The sequence below is a fragment of the Alosa alosa genome, chromosome 3, assembly GCF_017589495.1.
Source record: "Alosa alosa isolate M-15738 ecotype Scorff River chromosome 3, AALO_Geno_1.1, whole genome shotgun sequence".
NCBI lineage: Eukaryota > Metazoa > Chordata > Actinopteri > Clupeiformes > Clupeidae > Alosa > Alosa alosa.
Window position 1 is genome coordinate 1678580 of NC_063191.1, and position 15000 is coordinate 1693579.

The 15000-nt window shown below is 43.7% G+C and overlaps 1 protein-coding gene across 1 annotated transcript in view; it reads right to left on the minus strand.

Annotated features, from left to right (window-relative positions):
• LOC125291819 (mitogen-activated protein kinase kinase kinase kinase 4-like) overlaps nt 1–15000 on the minus strand; it is a 35374-nt gene that overhangs the window by 11316 nt on the left and 9058 nt on the right. The window contains 3 exon segments of the mRNA XM_048238707.1: nt 1352–1486; nt 10975–11118; nt 11713–11880. Of these exon segments, the coding sequence (XP_048094664.1) occupies nt 1352–1486; nt 10975–11118; nt 11713–11880 (447 nt within the window).

A 15000-nucleotide genomic window follows, 5' to 3' on the forward strand; every position in this document is an offset into this window, starting at 1 on the left:
GCCCGTGTGACCAAAGCGGTGTTTAGTGGCAGGCCATAGGCCCACCTAACCTCTGACTCTTAAACCCAGCTGCCCTCGACTTGACACTCATTATAGTATTACCCATCTGCCTAGGGTCAGTTACAGAACAGTAAGGGCTGTATACATGATAAATGCATAAGTATGTCTTACAACATACATTAAATACATGCATTCATAGTTTAGTGTAGTCAGAAAATGAGCATACAAGTGGCTTAGAATCCCATGTGGCTTAAGAGTGAATCACTAAATCTGTGAATCTGCTTGATTTGATGCAGGCAAAAAGTATCGACTGTTAGTAACAAAGTGCGAATGTGTGATTTGATGCAGACAAGAAGTATCGACTGTTAGTAACAAAGGTAAATGGCATTATAGCAATATTACACATGTGGCGACGGACTAGCCTAGAACTTTGGTAGACCTGCTAGCGTTTAGTATGCACTTGCAGTGATAGCCAACAACTAATGAATCACCGGCTATAACTTGGCGAAAGGAAGTACTTGGCGGGAAGTTATCTGCACCATAAATTTCCTGCCAAATAACTTCTGGACTGCACCCTTCACAAACCGTAAAAATGAACTTTACTAGTTTTACAGTTGAAAACTGAATTGTGCTCAGGAATGCTTCGGAGAATGCATAGACTGTATAAAATATAGAATTCTATATTCTATAAAAATAGTGAATAGGAAGATTCAAGAGCCACGCAAGGCCATCTACTGGCCTGGCATATACCGCGCCACCTACTGGCCTGGCATATGCACTACAGCTGCCATTCACTGGCCTGGCATATGCACTAAGAAGCCACGGCCGCCCACGGCCTGGCATATGCACTACAGCGCCACGGCACCATCTACTGGCCTGGCATATGCACTACAGCCATCTACTGGCCTGGCATATGCACTACAGCGCCATCTACTGGCCTGGCATTTGCACTACAGCGCTTTCTGTCCATTTAATCTCTTCATGTGGACGCACATTTTTTTCCACTGGTGCTGTTAAAGGTGTGAAAACGGTCGTTTTGGTGTAGATGTGGCCTAAAAGGGAAGACTATTGAACACACTGGAAAGTGGGCATATTAATTATGCACACAAGATTCACACACACACATGTACAAACAGATACACACACACACAAACACACACACTTGAATTTCCCTTGGGGATCAATAAAGTATCTATCTATCTCTATCCACACACACACACACACACACACACACACACAGACACACACACACACACACACACAGACACACGCGCGCCTGGGCAGGCACACACACATAAACATACACAGGCACACAGGCACACACACAGAGGTAGTTCTGAGCGGGACATACCAACTTTGTAGTGCACACACCCCTCCAAGTCCCCCACAGTGGTCCAGCCCTGCTTCTTCTCCACCTCGGGGTCGTTATGCAGGATTTTGTTACGCAGCCAGGACAGGTAATACACACGCAGCTTATTCTTCTTTCCTATACACACACGCACGCACGCATGCACGCACACACACACACACACACACACACACACAGAGAGATGGAGAGATTGAGGGCCAGATGAGGGCTGATACATAGACACACACACATACAGTAAGAGTGGAGGTCAGTGTTGACTCTGCTTTGAAGCAAAAAGATGGTGATAGAGAAAGAGAGATAGAGAGAGAGAGAAAGAGAGGGAGAAGACAGAGAGAGAGGGAGAGAGAGAGATAGAGAGAGAGAGAGAGAAAGAGAGGGAGAGAGGAGAGAGAGAAAAAGAGAGAGACAGAAAGAGAGATGAGCAGAAAAAGGGTTTCATCCTGAAAGCAGCTTTATGTAAACATATGTAAACATAAACAGTCACATAACTATGTAAACATAAACTGTCACATAACTATGTAAACTTAAAAACACATAACTATGTAAAAATAAACAGCAGCTAACTAACTGCGTAGTACTAGTTGGCAGTTATCTCCGTGACTGTGTGAGACAGTGCAATGTTTAAACTGCGCTCGCCTTTACAAAGGCAATTGGACCAGTATGGACTAAGAGGGTAGATGTGCAAATTGAATGCGGCTACCCGCCCCAAGACCAAAACAACTACAATCTTATCTGCTTCTCTGGCCCCTTAACCAGCACTGGCCTCGGCCAAGGCCGCTGCTGGAAAAACAACTCCCCAGGAAGAGCACTGCAGCGAGACGCTCTTGCATCCCTTTCCCCACCCCCCACAGACACCTGCTGATTGTGGACTCTGACTGGGACATGACCAAGGCTGTCTCCATAGCAACTTGCTGTGTTATCGCTTTGACAATCCCTGCGGACTGAGGCACTAAGACTTTGGGCACCAGGGGAGAGCTTTCACCAGGCCTACACATACATCTAACATATATACAGACATGCATTCACCCCCCATTACCCCCATCCCACGCCTTCGGCTTGCACCCCGAGTCTGTCAAAGCGGGTCTGTGACCAGCGCCCGAAATGGCTGCAGGACCGGATGGCTGCCTGCCTGCACTGGTATCCTCCACCCCCACTCCCTCCCCCTTGTTGCAAGCCGTGTGTCTCTCATGTTGTGTAAAGTGTATGTGCTAATGTTGCTGAGGTGTTTTTTTCCTGTTCCCACACTGTACTCCCCATAGGAGCATAGTCTGGGGGTTCCCCACAAGAGCATAGTCTGGGGGTTCCCCACAGGAGCATAGTCTGGGGGTTCCCCACAGGAGCATAGTCTGGGGGTACATGAGCATAGTCTGGGGGTACAGGAGCATAGTCTGGGGGTACAGGAGCATAGTCTGGGGGTACAGGAGCATAGTCTGGGGGTTCCCCCACAGGAGCATAGTCTGGGGTACAGGAGCATAGTCTGGGGGTACAGGAGCATAGTCTGGGGGTTCCCACAGTACTCCCCATAGGAGCATAGTCTGGGGGTACAGGAGCATAGTCTGGGGGTACAGGAGCATAGTCTGGGGGTTCCCCACAGGAGCATAGTCTGGGGGTTCCCCACAGGAGCATAGTCTGGGGGCTGTTTTTTCTCCTCCCCTCTCCTCATGTTATGCTGTATTCTTCCTAAACGCCCTGTCTCCCTGCCCTGTCTACCCCCCTTGTCATATTATATGTATGTTTGTATGGACAGGTTGATGGTTCATTTCGCTGGTTACTTTGTGACTATGTGACAATAAAGGCCTACTACTACTACTACTACTACTACTACTACTAGCAGAGCCAGTAAGCTGTGTGGTAGGGCAACTGACACTGACTGACTCCTTCCTGGCGGTAGGGCAACTGACACTGACTGACTCTGATCTTTTCCCCCACCACTGACAGACTGAATAACAGTACATATTTGTAATAGTTGAAAACAAGATATATTGGACAGATATTTTGATACATCATTATTTGATATATGAACATTGACCTGTTGAACTTATTGAACCTGTTGAACTTATTTGATATATAAACATGAACTTATTGAACATTTTGAATCTTTGTATACTATTTACTCTGTGTGTGTGTGTGTTGTGTGTGTGTGTGTGTGTGTCGGAGTGCTCTTACGTGTGTGCGTGTGTGTCAGAGTGGTCTTGCGTGTCTGAGTGCTCTTACGTGTATGTGTGCGTGTGTGAGAGTGGTCGTGCGTGTTTGTGTGTGTGTTCGTGTCAGTGAGGTCACCCAATGGCAGGATCAGAACACAGACTTTGCAACACAGCCTTACACTACCCAACATCCCATGCACACACACACACACACACACACACACACACACACACACACACACACACAGAAGCACACACACAGCCTTTACCCAACATCCCATTGCATCACAACTGGCAACACCACACACACACACACACACTATGTCTGTGTGCATCCATGTGTATTTGTGTGTGTGTGTGTGTGTGTGTGTGTGTCCATGCCAGAGAGGAAACTCAAACTTCCTGCTGTCTGAATGAAGAGCCCCCCACTCACACACGCATACACACATGCAAACACACACATGCAAACACACACACACACGCATGAAGCACGCACATACGCGCACACACAGAGAGAGAGAGAGAGAGAGAGAGAGGGGAAGAGGATATGTTTCTGTTTTATGTTATTCCAGCCTGCACGGTAATCAGTGCTCTGGTCACCATATTGTCCAGCTCAATTGAGATATTCCACTGAATGTATATAGATTTGATATATATATATATATAGATAGGTCTAGGTGTGTGTGTGTGTGTCATATATGTATAGATAGGTCTAGGTGTGTGTGTGTGTGTGTCATATATATAGATAGGTCTAGGTGTGTGTGTGTGTCTAGGTGTATGTAGTGTGTGTGTGTGTGTGTGTGTGTAGTGTGTGTAATGTGTGTGTGTGTGTGTGTGTAATGTGTGTGTGTGTTTGTGTAGTGTGTGTGTGTGTGTGTGTGTGTGTGTGTGTATGTGTGTGTGTGTGTAATGTGTGTGTGTGTAGTGTGTGTGTGTGTAATGTGTGTGACACATTAACCGGTCTCGAGATGAGCTTTCTCAGACTCGGTTTTGACTCGGTCTCGGACCACAGGGGGAGGAGAAGGACTCGTAATTTTCAGACCGAGACCAACGCATTTTTTTATGTTCATATATAATAATAAAATGCAATGTTGAAGGGCATTATTTGAAAATGACATCCCATGGTGCAATGCAAATGCCTAGGCCTAACCACGCTGGCCGTTGCCCCTTGCGTTGGCCGTGATGCCCCTTTGAAAATCAGAGGTTTACAGGCCACGGTGGCCTTGGTGCCCCCTTCTTTCAATATTCTGCTTTGCATCCGTTTAATAGCGATTTTTCTTTAGCCTATAGCCTGTCAAAATAATAACAGCGCAAATTAATTCAGTCTTACGTTGGAGAAAATGACATGGCATGGCGAGACAGACTCACACAGTGAGTAACTCATCACACAGACACATCACATGAAAGAGCTTTGTCTCAGCTTTTGAACGATGTCACATGTCTCAGCTTTTGAACGATGTTAGCTGCTAATTGCTGTGGTGAACGGTTCGCGAGAAAAGTAAAAATAATATGACGGGTGCTCCGTATGTAACTACCTAAACTTCCAAACTTATCTATCTTAAATCTCCTTGTTACCATCTACTTTCTACGGATTTACTGGCTACCGATTATATCTCGTGAACAAACTCTTGCATAAACTGTTGTTGCTTTCGAGGCTTTGGATTATCGGACTCTATAACCTTGATCGCCAAACTTTTCTGTCAAACGTTAACGTTAAGCGTTAAGCCAGTATCAAGGGCTGCAAATAATACCGGGCCAAGGAAGCGATATCTGGAAGAAGAAAGCATCAAATTCCTTCTAACGTCTCTCAAAACTAGTGACTCAATATAAAAGTGAGATCTTCTCAGATTACTTACCCGCTACCTGTGTTCGAAGTTATCAAGGAACTGCGATATCGCTGTTGCTAGCCAACTAGCAAACAAGCGTTTAAAAACAGTTGACACCGGGCGAGCCCTCGCCCAGCGACACGATACCTCCCCTCAGCTGTGCACCAGGCTGCGACTCATCGCGTCCTTCTCAGCGAAAAGATAGTGGAACTTCGAAGCCAGAATAGCGACCCTCCATCAGATTGAGAAGGATGAACAGTTCCTCGACACCATTCTCTCCGTAAGTAACGTTACCTCTCTTACACACACAAATGCCAGATGCCCTGATTTCCTCTGTCCTCCAATACTTTAACCATGCCATGCACTAATGCAACTTCTGTCCCTGTTGCCTCTCCCCGGCCTCTGCTGAGAACCAAGCCTGCTCTGCTGACCAGCTCCACTCCACACCAGCCTGAGCCATGGCGAGAAGCAAGCATCACAAGCACGGCAGACGGTCTGGGCGGCACTCAGGTCCAGCCCAACCTATACGACTGGAAAATCGCTATGCCATTCTGACCGAGGATGAGGCTCCAGCCCCGAGACAACCATCCTGGTCCCTCCTCAAAGTCGGCCCCCGACCCCCTCCTCCCCGGACCTCATCAACCTCCACCCTGGTCGCCGGCAGTTCCATGGTTAGAGACCTCTGCATTCCCCATTATGTAGCGGTCCCTCCAAGGTCTACTGCTTCCCTGGTGCCAAGGTCCTTGACATCCAGCAGAAACTCCCAAGCATCCTGGCCCGCCACACCAAGGTCAACAACATCATCGCATTACGTGGGCACGAACGACATCAGAGATAAGCAGTCAGTAGGACTGCAGGAAAACTACAAAACTCTCATCACCACTCTGATGGGCACAGAAAAACGCTTTGTCATCTCTGGGCCTCTCCCTACCTACAGAAAAAGGTGCTGAGAGATGGTCCAGACTGTTCGATCTCCACACCTGGCTCAAACGCTACTGCGCTTCCCTAAGCATCCCTATGTCAACAACTGGGCTTGTTCTGGGAGAGGCCCAGTATGCTGAAGCGTGATGGTCTCCACCCAAACCAACATGGAGCCAGGCTACTCTCTGACAACATAAGCGTCCACACTGAGACATTGACATTCTGTAGAAAATATTACAGATTCACGCCCCAGGTATTGATTGAATGGCATTATACATGTGGATGAGTCTGAGAATGTTTTCTGCAGGGTAACATACAATACTACTACCATAGATCAAGCTGTGTCATGCAATAGCATGACTTATGCTTATAGTTCTATTCCAACGTTGATTTCTACCCAACGTATAGTAAAAAGAAAAGACAAATTTAAAACTAGAAACCTAACAAATATTCTTTCCATACCTCAGCATATTCCTCAAAAGCCAGAGGCATTTTCAGCTAACATGGGTTTACTAAATATAGGTGCACTTACTACCAAAACCTTTGCAATCAATGATTTTATAAAAAAAAAAAAATTGGATTTTCTGTTTCTTGTTGAAACCTGGCTGACTTCAGACAGCGAAGCTGTTCTTGTTGAGACTTGTCCCCAAATTATAATTTCTTCCACTCAATTAGACAAGGCAAAGCGAGGTGGTGGAATTGCCTCCATTCTCTCAAACAAATATAGTTGCACACGAGTCAACTTTGGCGAATTCGCTTCCTTTGAGTATATTGCCCTCACTCTGAAGGCTGACCCAGCTGTACTTCTATTAACCTTATACCGCCCTCCTAAACTATGGACTGGCTTTCTCGACCAGTTTTCTGAACTTATGTCGCTCATCATCACTAGCTATGATCGGATAATTGTAAATGGCTTAACTTCAATATTCATGTCAATAAGACAACTGATGCTAAAGCCAGTAAGTTCCTTAATGTGTTGGACAGTTTAGAGCTAAAGCAGCATGTTACAGGACCCACCCACAACCTTGGCAACACCCTCGATCTAGTCATTTCAGAGGGATAGAAGTCACAGACTTATCAGTAAATGATATAAATATGTCTGATCATCATTGTGTATCTTTTAATATTGTACTACATACTCCAAAAATTCATCCCGAAATTGCAATCAAATCGCGACTCTTGGACATTAGAGCAGAACAGCAGTTCATAGCTCTTATAGACTCCATAAATTTAGATATTTTACATCATCCCATTGATCAAATGGTAGAGGCTCTCAATCGTGAATTAGGCTCTGCTTGACAGAGTGGCACCCTTAAAGACTAAAAAAAAGGCCCTGTAGCAAACTGACACCTTGGATGAACGAAAATATCCATGATCTAAAAAGATCATGTAGGAAAGCTGAGAGAACATGGAGAAAAACTAAGTTACAGGTTCACCGTGCCATTCTAAAAAGAAAAATTGCAAATTATAATAGAGCTATTCGGAATGAGAGGAGGAACCACTTCTCTAAGGTAATTGCTGAAAACAGTGGAAACTCTAGGGTGTTGTTCTCTACCATTGATAGGCTATTGCATCAAACACCTTTTGATACACCAGTCAGGCATCCTCTCTAAGATGCCGAAGAATTTGCAGACTTCTTCAAAAACAAAGTCATTTCTATAAGGGAGGCTATTGGTAACACAAGTAATATGTTTGATAGTACACCCAAAACAGCCCCCAAAATTAAGGTCCTTTAGCACTATTACTCAATCTGAGCTTGGTAAAATTATAACTCAAACCGGCTCCTCAACATGTGTTTTAGATCCAATCCCTACTACATTCCTCAAAAAAGTATATGATGGCTTAGCTTTTTTTTTTTTTCTCAAGGTAATAAATACCTCATTAGAAACAGGTATATTTCCAACTGCTTTTAAAACCACTGTTGTGAAACCTTTACTTAAAAAGTCAAATCTTGAAAATACCAATCTGAGCAACTACAGGCCTATATCAAATCTATGGTTTTTTGAGCAAAGTACTTGAAAAAGTTGTTTGTAATCAGTTAAATACCTTCCTCAACGAAAACAGTATCCTTGAAAAATTCCAATCAGGTTTTAGATCAAATCACAGCACAGAAACGGCTCTAGTAAAAATAGTCAATGATCTCAGACTAGCTACCGACTCAAACAAAGTCTCAATCCTTATTCTTCTGGATTTGAGTGCGGCATTTGACACCATTGATCATAGCATCCTAATTCACGCCTTGCGAAGTGGGTGGGTCTCTCTGATAATGCTCTAAACTGGTTTCAAACCTACATTACTGGCAGAGATTTTTATATCAGTCTAGGAGATCATGTATCTGAAAAACATGACTTGCCTTTTGGTGTGGCCCAGGGGAGCTGCCTTGGTCCCCTGCTATTTTCTCTATATATGCTTCCATTGGGAAACGTCATAAGTCAGCATAATGTAAACTTCCACAGCTACATGAGATGATACCCAATTGTATCTTTCTGTGGAGCCAACTAACCCAGATGGCCTTTGCTCCCTCACTGCATGCCTAACCTCCATTAATCAGTGGATGAGCAAAAACTTTTGAAACTAAATGATGACAAAACAGAGGTACTTCTGGTTGGACCAAAACTAAAGCGAGATATTATTCTTAGTAATCTGGGGAACTTGGCACACCAGGTCAAACCAAAAGTAACAAGCCTCGTGTCATCTTAGATGCAGAGTTAAGTTTTAAGCCCCATATCAGTAAAGTTACTCAGACAGCCTATTTCCACTTGAGAAACATTGCCAAAGTCGCGGCCCTTTTAACTCAACAAGATGCAGAAAAACTAATTCACGCCTTTATCACTAGCAGGTTAGACTACTGCAATGCACTTTTCACTGGTCACTGGTTCTCTCGCGGCTAGACTTTTAACTAAGACTAAGAAGAGAGAACACATCACCCCTGTGTTGGCTGAACTGCACTGGCTCCCTATTTCCTATAGAATTGATTTTAAGGTTATGTTAATTACTTACAAAGCTCTGAATGGCATAGCACCTTCATATATCTCTGAGCTTTTAATATCTTATCAACCACAAAGGAAACTTAGATCATCCAATTCTAATCTTTTAATCGCACCCAAAGTGCTCCACAAACAAAGTGGAGAAGCTGCGTTTATCCATTATGCCCCAAACTATGGAACACCCTGCCTCTGTACATCAAGCAGGCGAGTTCAGTAAATATTTTAAAAAGATCTGAAAACATACCTGTACAGGAAAGCTTTTAGTTAACTCATCTTATCCTGTAGACTACATTTTCAGATTATTCTACATCTGCTACTATTGAGGGCGCAGCCAGCCAGAAACAGATGGGCTCCCCCTATTAAGTCAGGTTCTGCTCAAGGTTTCTTCCTGGAATATGGGAGTTTTTCCTTGCCACAGTTGCCATATGGCGTGCTTGTGGGGGGTAAGAGGGTTAGGGCTGCCAGTCTTATGACGTCATTTTCTATATTTTTGATATGTTGCTGAGTATATCATAAACAGCAAAGAAAAGTGATTGATAATGACTGACTGACTATTATTGTGTTACATGCTTCAAATGTTATAAAATAAATATTATTATTATTATGATTACATTTAATCATAACGTCTACATAAGGTTCTACGCCCATCTACCCATTCATCTTGGTGGAATACTTTACGAACCCTTCGTTCAACACATGACAAACCATATATCAGAATAAACAGCAGACCTTACCGAACACAAAGGTGTAAAGCAGTCCCCTGTACAGTAAGCCGTTCCAGAGTATTCCGGTTAAATTAAAAATGTAATTTGCAGCAAGGTCTACATTCATGTCTCCAACTTTGGTCTTTAGGTTTCAAAATGTGTTTAAATCGATCTACATGATTTCATAACAGGCCAAATACAAAATAAATGTAACAAATATCGCCTAGATATAGGTAAATATTAAAATCAGAGGATATACAGCTCACTAACAATTTGTGAAAGTAGCCTTAATGATCAAAAAATGCTAAGCATGCATCTGGGCTATTTGAGTTTCTTAAAGCTGAGCTGTGCTTAAATTGTTCAATACATGATTTCATAACAGGCCAAATATAAAATAAATATAAATATTAAATATAGCCTAGATATCTGTAAATATTAGATGATCAAATTATTTACAGTTCTATGTAAGTCATGTTTCATGTTTTTGTAATGTTTCATACAGTGATGCAGGTGTACTGCAGTGAATAGGCTAAATACAACTTTAAATCATTTTTATAGCCTTCTACTGTATAGTTAACTTTGGCATTGGTGCCCTGACATGTGGCGTTTGTGCCCCCCACCAAATATGCCCAACTGAAGGCCAAGTGGCCTTGCCCCTAAAATGGTGAAATCCCAAGCCTGGGCCTAACTGTTGATTATTAACTGGGGTGATATTAAATCATGAATATGAAAAATGACATGTTTTTATGGTCTTGGTCTCGACTCCTAAAGGACTCGGACTCGACTGTATTTGAAAACCAACAGACTCGTTCTCGACTCTGTCTTGACCCTTCAAAGACTCGGCCTTGATTCGGATTCGGCATAGGCGGTCTCGTCCCCATCAATAGTGTAATGTGTGTGTGTGTGTGTGTGTAGTGTGTGTGTGTGTGTGTGTGTGTGTGTGTGTGTGTGTGTGTGTGTGTGTGTGTGTATGTGTGTGTGTGTGTGTGTGTGTGTGTGTGTGTGTGTGTAGTGTGTGTGTACCTGAGATGGTGACCAGGACGTTGAGTCCTTCGAGTACGTCCATCTGCTGGAAGCGGCGCCGGTTGATGAGGGGGTACACTTTTCCCTGCCCACTGCGGTCCAGCAGCATCAGACCAGACTCTGTGCCCACCAGCAGGTTCACGCCTGCAGCAGAGAGAGAGGGAGGTTTGTTAGTCTGTGTGTGTGTGTGTGTTTGTGTGTGAGGTGTGTGTTAGTCTGTGTGTGTGTGAGGTGTGTGAGGTGTGTGTTATTCTGTGTGTGTGAGGTATGTGTTAGTCTGTGTGTGTGTGAGGTGTGTGTTAGTCTGTGTGTGTGTGAGGTGTGTGGCGTGTGTTAGTCTGTGTGTGTGTGTGTGTGCGTGAGTGTGTGTGTATAAGTATACATACTCTTTTGGTCCCGTGAGGGACATTTGGTCTCTGCATTTATCCCAATCCGTGAATTAGTGAAACACACTCAGCACACAGTGAACACACAGTGAGGTGAAGCACACACTAATCCCGGCGCAGTGAGCTGCCTGCAACAACAGCGGCGCTCGGGGAGCAGTGAGGGGTTAGGTGCCTTGCTCAAGGGCACTTCAGCCGCTTTCTACTGGTCGGGGTTCGAACTGGCAACCCTCCGGTTACAAGTCCGAAGCGCTAACCAGTAGGCCACGGCTGCCCCCAAAGGCCACGGCATTGTGTGCGTGTGCGTGTGCGTGTGCGCGTGTGCGTGTGTGTGTGTGTTTGTGTGTGTACTCACCCCACAGTGCAGCACACAGGATCTCAGAGTTGAACCTCTTCTTGTACTTGCGTATCTCGGGCGTGTCGCTCTGCGGCCGCGTGTTGACCGGGTTGACGTTGACCACGGAACCCTTACGGGACGCGTCCGCTCTCAACGCCTCCGCCAGACGCGCATCGTTCCCGTAACCTAGGCAACCAGGCACACCTCAAAACACAACTCTCTCTGTGTGTGTGTGTGTGTGTGTGTGTGTGTGTGCATGCCTTTCTGTGGGTATGTGCGCTCTGTTTGTTTCTCTCTTTGTGTGTTAGGGCTTTCCTCCTCATCCAACACATACACTTCTCACACACACACACACACATATCTCATAGAAAGCGCTTTCAGACATACGTGTAAGACCGGAGGTTCTGCTGATGTTAAACGGTGGGGCCGTATATCTGAACGACATAACCGGTCATATGGAAGTCTGAATTTAGCCGGTTGTTCTACTGCTCCCCTCCTAGTATTTCCTCCGGACAATATGTAAATGTGCTGTGTCTGAACGAAGCGTAGAACATGCGGTTAAAATTCACACCTAGTGAGAGGGCGTGTTGGTGACGTTTCTTTCGTGCGTCCATGTGGTTAAATCTGACTTAAATGCCAGTGTTATGATGGAGTGGCATAGTGCTGTCCAGAAAATCTCCGTCCTGGAAAGATGCAGACATCACGGAGCTACTGTCCATGAGGGCAGACAGCATTGTGATAGAACACATGAAGGGAACGGCAAGAGACGCGTTGATGTAGCCTAGAACCGCATCGCAAGGACAAAGGAATTCAAAAGACTGAATCATCATAAGCAGAATAATAATAATAATAATAATAAGCTTTATTTGTATAGCACCTTTCATACACAGAATGCAGCTCAAAGTGCTTTACATTTGAAGCATGTAACACAATAATAGTCAGTCAGTCATTATCAATCACATTTCTTCATTGCTGGGGCTGTGTATGATCCACTCAGCAACATATCAAAAATATAGAAAATGACATGTCATAAGACTGGCAGCCCTAACCCTCTTACCCCCCACAAGCACGCCATATAGCAACTGTGGCAAGGAAAAACTCCCATATTTCAGGAAGAAACTTAAGCAGAACCTGACTTAATAGGGGAGCCCATCTGCTTCTGGCTGGCTGCGCCCTCAATACTAGCAGATGTAGAATAATCTGAAAATGTAGTCTACAGGATAAGATGAGTTAACTAAAAGCTTTCCTGTACAGGTATGTTTTCAGATCTTTTTTAAAAATATTTACTGAACTCGCCTGCTTGATGTACAGAGGCAGGGTGTTCCATAGTTTGGGGGCATAATGGATAAACGCAGCTTCTCCACTTTGTTTGTGGAGCACTTTGGGTGCGATTAAAAGATTAGAATTGGATGATCTAAGTTTCCTTTGTGGTTGATAAGATATTAAAAGCTCAGAGATATATGAAGGTGCTATGCCATTCAGAGCTTTGTAAGTAATTAACATAACCTTAAAATCAATTCTATAGGAAATAGGGAGCCAGTGCAGTTCAGCCAACACAGGGGTGATGTGTTCTCTCTTCTTAGTCTTAGTTAAAAGTCTAGCCGCAGAGTTCTGTATGAGTGCCAATTTCTTTAGATGTTTTTGGGAAGACCAGTGAAAAGTGCATTGCAGTAGTCTAACCTGCTAGTGATAAAGGCGTGAATTAGTTTTTTCTGCATCTTGTTGAGTTAAAGGGGCCGCGACTTTGGCAATGTTTCTCAAGTGGAAATAGGCTGTCTGAGTAACTTTACTGATATGGGGCTCAAAACTTAACTCTGCATCTAAGATGACACGAGGCTTGTTACTTTTGGTTTGACCTGGTGTGCCAAGTTCCCCAGATTACTAAGAATAATATCTCGCTTTAGTTTTGGTCCAACCAGAAGTACCTCTGTTTTGTCATCATTTAGTTTCAAAAGTTTTTGCTCATCCACTGATTAATGGAGGTTAGGCATGCAGTGAGGGAGCAAAGGCCATCTGGGTTAGTTGGCTCCACAGAAAGATACAATTGGGTATCATCTGCGTAGCTGTGGAAGTTTACATTATGCTGACTTATGGCGTTTCCCAATGGAAGCATATATAGAGAAAATAGCAGGGGACCAAGGCAGCTCCCTGGGCCACACCAAAAGGCAAGTCATGTTTTCAGATACATGATCTCCTAGACTGATATAAAAATCTCTGCCAGTAATGTAGGTTTGAAACCAGTTTAGAGCATTATCAGAGACCCACCCACTTAGCAAGGCGGTGAATTAGGATGCTATGATCAATGGTGTCAAATGCAGCACTCAAATCCAGAAGAATAAGGATTGAGACTTTGTTTGAGTCGGTAGCTAGTCTGAGATCATTGACTATTTTTACTAGAGCCGTTTCTGTGCTGTGATTTGATCTAAAACCTGATTGGAATTTTTCAAGGATACTGTTTTCGTTGAGGAAGGTATTTAACTGATTACAAACAACTTTTTCAAGTACTTTGCTCAAAAACGATAGATTTGATATAGGCCTGTAGTTGCTCAGATTGGTATTTTCAAGATTTGACTTTTTAAGTAAAGGTTTCACAACAGCGGTTTTAAAAGCAGTTGGAAATATACCTGTTTCTAATGAGGTATTTATTACCTTGAGAAAAAGGGAGCTAAGCCATCATATACTTTTTTGAGGAATGTAGTAGGGATTGGATCTAAAACACATGTTGAGGAGCCGGTTTGAGTTATAATTTTACCAAGCTCAGATTGAGTAATAGTGCTAAAGGACCTTAATTTTGGGGGGCTGTTTTTGGGTGTACTATCAAACATATTACTTGTGTTACCAATAGCCTCCCTTATAGAAATGACTTTGTTTTTGAAGAAGTCTGCAAATTCTTCGCGATCTTAGAGAGGATGCCTGACTGAGTGTATCAAAAGGTGTTTGATGCAATAGCCTATCAATGGTAGAGAACAACACCCTAGAGTTTCCACTGTTTTCAGCAATTACCTTAGAGAAGTGGTTCCTCCTCTCATTCGAATAGCTCTATTATAATTTGCAATTTTTTTCTTTTAGAATGGCACGGTGAACCCGTAACTTAGTTTTTCTCCATGTTCTCTCAGCTTTCCTACATGATCTTTTTTAGATCATGGATATTTTCGTTCATCCAAGGTGTCAGTTTGCTACAGGGCCTTTTTTAGTCTTTAAGGGTGCCACTCTGTCAAGCAGAGCCTAATTCACGATTGAGAGCCTCTACCATTTGATCAATGGGATGATGTAAAATATCTAAATTTATGGAGTCTATAAGAGCTA